Here is an 8,813-nt window from a genome sequence, read left to right as displayed (position 1 = left end):
TTGTGCTTTCCTTTAAGTTCAAGCTTAATGATGTCTTTAACCACTTTAAAAAAGTTTTAAAATCTTTTATTCAGTAAACATTTAATGTGCCAACTTACATTTATAAGTCCTACATTTATTGTGGGGTTCAACTAAAAGCATTTGCTGAAAAATATATCCTTCTCTTTGATTTTATTGTAAAAGAATTTGAAAAGTTCACAGATAAATGCAAGGAAAAAGCTGTATAAATAGCCTAAGACATATACTCAGAAGCTCTAAAGGCTTATAAATATAGGAAAAAAATATATTAAATAAAATACAACATAAAAGATGATTGAATAAAAATAAATAATATTTATATAATAAAAATATATTCATAATGTCTAATAATTTATTTAATTTTAAATTCACAATAAAGAGTGCTAATCTTAAAACATTATTTTTAAGTTCCTTATTTAAATTGAAAATATTAAAAATAAATCCTCAATTAAATATTTTATTTTTATAAATTTAAAAATTAGATAAAAAATTATTATTATATTACTATGAAGAAGCAGAACAGCATTTGAAAATTACTCTGTTCTATAGATAATAATATAAATTGTATGAAAATTATTTAAATAAATAATTACTTATTTTCTCATTTGCTAATTAACTCATTTAATCTTTATATTAAAATAAATTGCTCAACTTATCATCTTCTTTCTTACAATTATTTATGTAATATTTTAAAATAAAAGAATAAATTTAAATCTTTAATAAACTAATCTTAACTCTTTAGACTTGTTTACGTAGAATTATTTTATAATTTTTTTATCATTTAAATATATGTCATTCAACTCAAAAATTAAAAAAAAAAAAAATTTATGCACGTGTTAATAATAGGAGTAATTCAAATATGTAGATTCGCTTTTAAATAGATAGATGTCAATAATATATAGAAAAATTAAATAAAAATACACAAATTAATTTAAATTTTATTATGTTTATGTGATTTTATTTAATTATTTTTCTTATTTTGTTAAGTTTTTATTTGTATTTTTATTTAATTTTGTCTTTTTTCATTTTAATCTTATTTTATGTATTTATTTATTCATTCTTTTTTTTAAATGTCAATTGTTTATTTTCAGATTATAGTCTTCAATCATTTTTTCCTTTTTATAAATTTAATATTAAAATGCGAGAATCGATCTATTAGTCAATGCTAAAATTGTTTGTTTTTAAGGGAAAAAGTATTTTTAGAGTTTAACTTAAATTGATTTAGTATTTTTTTGAAATGCCTATGAAACTCAAGGTTTCTGAAATGCATCGATTGATTGTCTAAAATGATTATTTAATTATCTAAAAACTTATTGTTATCGATAAAAATATATTTCCGCTAAATCATTTCCAGTTTATTTATTTTAGTGACGTATGGAATGATTAAGCAATTGAAAATATTTGTTGATTTAAAAACTTTAATAATCATTTTAGATTAACCAAAGGGCATTTATTTGTTTACTTTTCCTTTTTTTATTGATAAGGATAATAATAAATATAATTTAATTATAAATTTATTAACTTTTTCCTTAACTTCTTTTTTGTCCCTTGTATTAATAAATAAATTTGAAATTTAAATTATGAAAAAATAAAAATCAATTAAATTATAAATTTCTTATAATTAATTTATTTCAAAAAAAATTAAAAGAAGAGGAGAATTATCATGTTTCGTTAAAAAAATAAGTTTTTAATACCAGGCAAAAAAATCTAATCTACAAAATCGACTTCAAGAATTTTATCCAAATAAACGAAAGATGATAGTTGTCCTCAAATTAGGAATATCAAAAAACTCTACTCTCTTTCCTATTTTTAAATTGTTATTGATATAAGTATAATTTTTATTGTTAATAAGTAGCAAAGATAATATTAGAAAAACAGAAGATAAAAAAGATTTACAGATTTAAAACCTCTTAACGCATAGTTCCTTGGCACATTTTTGATTTAAAATATTGATAATATAAAATAAATTTAAATAAAAAACTAATATAAAATAAAAAAAACAAAAACATCTTAAAAATAAATAAATAAAAAGTATCTAAAAAATAAATTAACTAGCTAACAAACTAACTAAAATATATCCAAAAAAATAAAATTGAGATAAAACAGAATGAATATTGACAATATCTAATAAAAAGTATAAACTAAAAATAGGAATTAAGCAATTTATTCAAGAACGAAAAAATAATAAAACATTTAAAAATAAACACTCCTTTTATTTTATTCAAGTTTTGATTTATTTTAAATAGAAAAAATAATATTTTGTTAATTTTTTCCTAATATAGGATTTAATAGTAATTTAGTTTTCAAATAACTATATTTTTTTTTGAAATTGAATTATTTAGAATAGCAATAGATTATTTCTTTTAACAGAAATTATTAACACTTATAATTAGTTGCATTCAATCTTCTACTAAATTATTTAAAATTATCTAAAATATAAAATCTTAATAAAAATAAATACTTACGATATTTAGTTTAATTTATTTTTAATGCACTTATTTGATATAAAAGATTAAGACTATTTTCCTTTGTATATTTACTTTACACGTATTTAATAATTTTTTAAGTCTTTGTTATTAAATATGAAAAATAAACATTGATATTTAAACGATTGATTGGCATTATAAAAGAATTTATTTTATTTCTAAATTTGTTTAATTTTAAAAATCATAGATATATTAATTTATAATATTTTAAATATCATAAATTCATAAATTAATTTTAATGAAAAATTTACTTAAATATATCTTAATAAATATTTAATATTTAAAAAAATATTACTATTTCTTTTAAAAATTGTTTTGATTATTTAAAAGTAATTCTTTTTACATTAAAATCTGAAAAAATATGAATACTTTGTATTTTTGTATTGCTAAAATCACTAGCTTGTGCTTTGAAATCAACAATTATTTATGGATGAAATCTTTTATTTTTTTTACTTATCAAATTAATTGTTTATCTTTTTAATAGACTCAATAAGTTAATTTTGAAGTAATTTTAATTAAATTGATACATATTTTGATAAAATAAATGAAGAAAATAATAGATTGAAATATTTTTATTTTTCATTTAATAAAATTCTAAGATTCTTTTTGATATTAAAAAGATTTAATTTTAATGGAAACTTAATATTATTATTTATAATATCAAACGACAATATAATATAAGTATCTTATGAGTGATTTATTAGAATATGTAAAGAATTTCATTAAGATATTAACAAAAAACTGAGAAAAAAAAAATTTATTAATGCAAATTAATTAAGATATTTTAAAAGGTTAAAATCAAATGAAAAAATAAATGGATCAAATCTAGAATTACATTAAAGATAAAGGATACCAACTGGTTGATAGCATTTAAAAGAACAAAGATAAGCTTACATGTACCTTTTTAAAATAGAGAAAGCAATTTAGATTAAAAGGAGTCTTTATCCAGTAGTAAAAGTATAGAGAATAATTTTTAAAAATATTGAAAACAATTTAAAAAAATCCTCATTAAAATGTTGCTTAAATTTATGAAGTAACCTAAAAAGATGACATAATAATTTACTCTCATGAATAGTACCGATATACACTTTAAAATTTAGAGGAATTTAAAAATGAACCAAATTTTAATATGAAATAAATTGCTATTGATATTCTGAATGGAATCATTTTTCTACATAGTCTAGGAATTAGCCATTTAAACTTGAAGCCCTCAAATATTCTTATCGATTATAAAGGTAATAAATTTTAAGCTAAAATAGCTGACTTATACTATGAGGCTAAATAAGAGTGTGATGAAGATTAAATTTATTAAGGACCAGAGCAGCTAAAAAACATGAATACAAGAAATGTTTCTTTTTAATCAGATTATTATAGCGTTGGAGCCCTTTTATGTGAAATATTAGGATTTGATTATAAAAAGAATAGAGAAAATATTTAGTAAGGGTATATTCCAATAATAGAGGACACAACAGATGACTCTTTACAGTTAAGTTTTTCATTAGATATGATGCAATATAGTTAAACTAGACGCTTCACTCCTGCTCAAACCCTAGAAACATTTTAAAATGACAATTAACCTAAATAATAAAATGAAAACTGTAAGTTAATTTTAGCGATCTCCTTGCTGATTCTGCCAATTTTAATAGTAATTAAAAGCTATGTTTATCAATTTGACTAACAATAATATAATATTAATATAGGTAGTGTTATTCTCAAATATAATAATCAACTCAATTAAACTGTAACTGAGATAACAAAAGTTGAGAATTCTTAATTTTAGTTTTATATTCAGGAATAAATATGTAAAGGAAATAATGAAGGTTTGAAATAAGATTTTCAATAAATTAATTCTCAAAACGAAATATAAAATGTATAAAATGAACAAATAGAAAACTAAATAAAAAATAATTAACTAGAAAATGAACCTATTTTATAATTAAATACTACATAAAATGAACAAATAGAAAACTAAATAAAAAATAATTAACTAGAAAATGAACCTATTTTATAATTAAATACTACATAAAATGAACAAATAGAAAACTAAATAAAAAATAATTAACTAGAAAATGAACCTATTTTATAATTAAATACTACATAAAATGAACAAGTTTAATAAGATTTAAAGTAAATAAATAATAATTAACAAGAGGAAATAATTCAAAAAATTAATAATACTTAAGACAGTTTATTAAATTCATAAAACGAATAAAATAATTATCAAGTTTAAGATTCAAATTAAAAAAATTAAATAAATAATTAAGAATTAGATAAAGAACTTATTTAATATTTAGAAAGAGATTTTTCTTTTATCAATTTAACATGTAATAAAAAAATCCTTTCATCCAGTAAAATGATAGGATGCGCAAGATATAATATAATTAGGTAATTTGATAATTAATTTAATAAAATGGACTCTTATTGTATACAATTAAAGATTCTTATTTTTAACAATTTAGTTTACCATCCTATCGAATAAAAGCTTCATATTTTATAATAATATTTAAATTAAGTAAACTAAATTTTCAATCAGTAACATTAAGAAATATAGTAATCAAAATAAGATGTAATTGATAAAATAATTAATTAAATATATTCAATAAATAAATCAGTGCCAAATTATTATTTAATTTCATATTGTTTTAGCGAACTTAATCAAAAATTAGAAAAGCAAGATCCAATATAATGCATTGCCTTTAATTTGTAAAAAATAAACAATAATTATTTTAATCAAAATCCAGATAGATATTTACAATTCGAAGGCTTTTGGTAACTAAATAAAATATGTATCGATAAATATAATAAATGCTTAATTTAAAATGGTATTTAAAAAGGAGGTAATCCAAATATTATAGAAATTGCATAAGCAAAAGACACTTGTGAATAATACTTCTAATAATTTTAAATGTGTCTTGAATACTTTTGGTTTTTCATTAAATAGGATTTGGAAGAATGTTATCCTAATTTACATTAAAAAATTTAATAAGAATCAAATGTAAATCAATAAATTTGGGGATTTTTGGAAGAAATAAATAATGAAAAAAATGGCAAAAATTAAGAAAACATTTAGAAATGTTAGATAAAAGAAAAAATTGATAATGACATTGAGATTTATTATGAATTCTTTCATTAATAGTTAACAGATATATTTAATAAATTTTAAGATTTAAATAAATATAGAGTTGTTAATTAAATTCTTCTAGAATATAGTAAGGCACAATAAGATTAAAATATATTTATTAAAGGCTTTTATGATATCAATTTAAAAAATGTTTAAAATGAGCTTAAATAATTTGGAAATAATATACTTTAGAATCATAATCCTAAACATGATACTATTAAAACACCTGTAATTTCAGATTAAAGTAATAGTAAAGATAAAAAGCAAAATCAAAAAGGAGCATTTGAAAAATATTAATAAAAAAAATAAAAAAAATAAAAACCATAAAAAAAATAAAAATGATAATGAAGTTGATAAAATTGTTGAAATATTAAACTAAAATTTTATTAAAATATAAATTGCTAATTGAAAGTTAATTATTTCTACTTGAATTTTATAATGTTGATTTTATATATATTTGGTATCAATTTAAATAATTAGTCTCTTGAATAAAAATAAATATTTTATGTAATAATCTTAAAAATAGGAAATATAGAATCTATTATTTATCTAATTTACTATGTTCTATAATTGGTTTTTATAAAATTGATTTAATACTTTTTGAAAGTATTATCTTATTTTAGTAGCACTATTTAATGAATAATTGTAAAAGTTGATGCTACTTTAAATGATACATCAATATAGTGTGTCATATCTGATAAGATTAGTGGGGGGATTGATACAGTATTTGGAAATTATTTCAGTTCAAAAACTGTATCATATCTTTATTACTTGATAATAAAAACAATAAATAAATAAATAAATAAATTACTTAACAAAACAAATATAGCTTAAAAACTGAAGAAATGTTGTCTCGTAAGATTGGTATTGATCACATCTTGAAACATATTGAAAACAAGAGAGTTTTAATGAGAGTAGACTTCAACGTTCCTTTGAAGGAAGGTAAGGTTAAAGATCCTACTCGTATCTAAGGTTCTGTTCCTTCTATCAAGAAAATCTTAGAGTAAAATCCTAAAGGTCTTGTCTTGATGAGTCACTTGGGTCGTCCTGATGGCAACAGAGTTGAAAAGCACTCAATGAAGCCTGTTGTTCCTAAGCTTGAAGAATTACTCGGCACCAAGGTATTTTATTTGGCATACTACATTCTGATTTTTTTATCGTTATTTTTTCAAAAACTTATAGGTAACCTTCTTGAATGACTGTGTTGGTAAGGATGTAGAAGAAGCTGTTAAATCAAGCAGAAACGGTGAAATCATTTTACTTGAAAACTTGCGTTTCCATCCTGAAGAAGAAGGAAAGTACATCGATGCTGCAGGAAACAAGGTATTTTTTAATAACTTTATTTAGTTGACTAAGATCAAACCAAGTTTCTTTTCACTTATGGGCCATATTTTATTAAGCCTATGAAAATCAATAGTTTGATTGAGAGTTTTGAATTTTTAAAAATTATGGTCCTAAACAACACCATTCTTTAACGGAGCTGAGTTATTTTAAAAGTTTAGCCACCAAGCATTAAGTTGGTGTGCTTTTCAAAAAATTTCTATAATATACCAAGAAGTATTCTTCAAATTCAATTACTATTTTTTTTGCCATTTTTAAAGGTTAGTTTTTGATTTTTTAAAAAAAAAAGATCATAAATTAATCAATAAATAAATAACAAGAAGGTAGAAATAAAATAAATTAAGTACAACCTAAAATATGTAAATGAGCATATTTAAAATAGAATAAATTATCAGCAGAGTTAAAAAAAATATAAAAAATTTCCATCACTAAGCAACCATAAGAAACATATTAAACCAAAATAAGTATGAACAAAAAGCTATTATCATAGTTGTCTCTTAAAAAAATGAAAAGCAAAATAAGTTCATAAAGCAATAATTAATTTTAATTGAAAATGAAATACATTCAAAAGTTTGAAAAATGTTTGATTATTTTTTAAAGTATAAAGACAGTCATAAATTATAATCTAAACACTTTTGTTTTGTTTAATATAGGTTAAGGCTGACTCTAAGGCAGTTAAGGAATTCAGAAAATCTTTGACTAGTTTGGGTGACTTATTCGTCAACGATGCTTTCGGTACCGCTCACAGAGCTCACTCTTCCATGGTCGGTGTTGATCACAAAATCAGAGCTGCTGGTTACCTCTTGAAGAGAGAATTAGACTACTTCAGTAAGGCTTTGGAATCCCCTAACAGACCTTTCTTAGTTGTCTTAGGTGGTGCTAAGGTCAAGGATAAAATCTAATTGATTGAAAGTATGCTTGACAAGGTCGATGAAATGATCATTGGTGGTGGTATGGCCTTCACTTTCTTGAAGAAAATCCACAATATTGAAATTGGTAACTCCCTCTTCGACGAAGAAGGTTATAAGATTGTTGACCAATTGTTAGAAAAGGCTAAAGCTAAGAATGTCAAGATCCATTTACCAGTTGATTTCTTGTGCGGTGACTCACTTGAAGCCAACGCTAACACCCGTAGCTTTGACTTAAAGAGTGGTATCCCTGCTGGATGGATTGGTTTAGATGCTGGTCCTAAGACTATGGCTGAAAACGCTGAAGCTGTTGCCCGTGCTAACACTATTGTCTGGAATGGTCCTTAAGGTAGATTCGAAGTTGATAAGTTTAAAGTAGGATCTTCTGACCTTCTCAAGCACGTTGCTACTAGAACTTCCTAAGGAGCTACTTCTATTATTGGTGGTGGTGACACTGTCAATCTTGTTCAACAAGAAAAGGCAACTCAAAAAGTCAGCCACGTCTCTACTGGTGGTGGTGCATCTCTTGAACTTCTTGAAGGTAAAGTCCTTCCTGGTGTTGCTTATCTTACTGATATTGACTAACTTTGAAAAGCAAGCAAGCATAATAAAATAAAAATAAAGCAGACTAACAAATTAAATATCTTATTTTTAATCCTTTTTATTACTTAATATATATACATCATATTTATGTTAGTATGTCTTTTAAGCTTTTTATTAAAATCAAAATATAAGAATTTTTTTATAGCCTTGATAAAACAGCAAAAGATTATTTCATAATAGTTGATGAGAGCAACATTTAGAGAATATGTAAAAACAAACAAGTGTGTTTTGGCAACTTCTTTTTGCAGTTAATTTTAATTTAACAAATATCATTTAAAAAAATAAATTATTTTGTTTTTATGAAGTGCTAAAATTTTAAATTAAAAAATACAAGGA

The 8,813-nt window shown here is 21.9% G+C and overlaps 2 protein-coding genes across 2 annotated transcripts; both read left to right on the top strand. All coding sequences in view use genetic code 6, as the record gives it.

Moving 5' to 3' along the window:
* Positions 1 to 3,267: 3,267 nt before the first annotated feature.
* TTHERM_00929440 (kinase domain protein) lies at positions 3,268 to 4,330 on the top strand (the record flags this gene model as incomplete). The annotated part of the gene is made up of 2 exons (XM_001025707.2): positions 3,268 to 4,149; positions 4,205 to 4,330. The coding sequence occupies 2 exons, from the start codon at positions 3,268 to 3,270 to the stop codon at positions 4,328 to 4,330; spliced, it is 1,008 nt and encodes a 335-aa protein (XP_001025707.2).
* A 2,140-nt stretch (positions 4,331 to 6,470) lies between these two features.
* On the top strand, positions 6,471 to 8,465 carry TTHERM_00929450 (phosphoglycerate kinase; the record flags this gene model as incomplete). The annotated part of the gene is made up of 3 exons (XM_001025708.3): positions 6,471 to 6,746; positions 6,808 to 6,948; positions 7,620 to 8,465. The coding sequence occupies 3 exons, from the start codon at positions 6,471 to 6,473 to the stop codon at positions 8,463 to 8,465; spliced, it is 1,263 nt and encodes a 420-aa protein (XP_001025708.1).
* Positions 8,466 to 8,813: the final 348 nt, after the last annotated feature.

Source organism: Tetrahymena thermophila (assembly GCF_000189635.1).
Source record: "Tetrahymena thermophila SB210 genomic scaffold scf_8254181, whole genome shotgun sequence".
In the NCBI taxonomy this organism is placed as follows: Eukaryota; Ciliophora; class Oligohymenophorea; order Hymenostomatida; family Tetrahymenidae; genus Tetrahymena; species Tetrahymena thermophila.
This window is presented reverse-complemented; position numbering and strand designations above follow the sequence as displayed.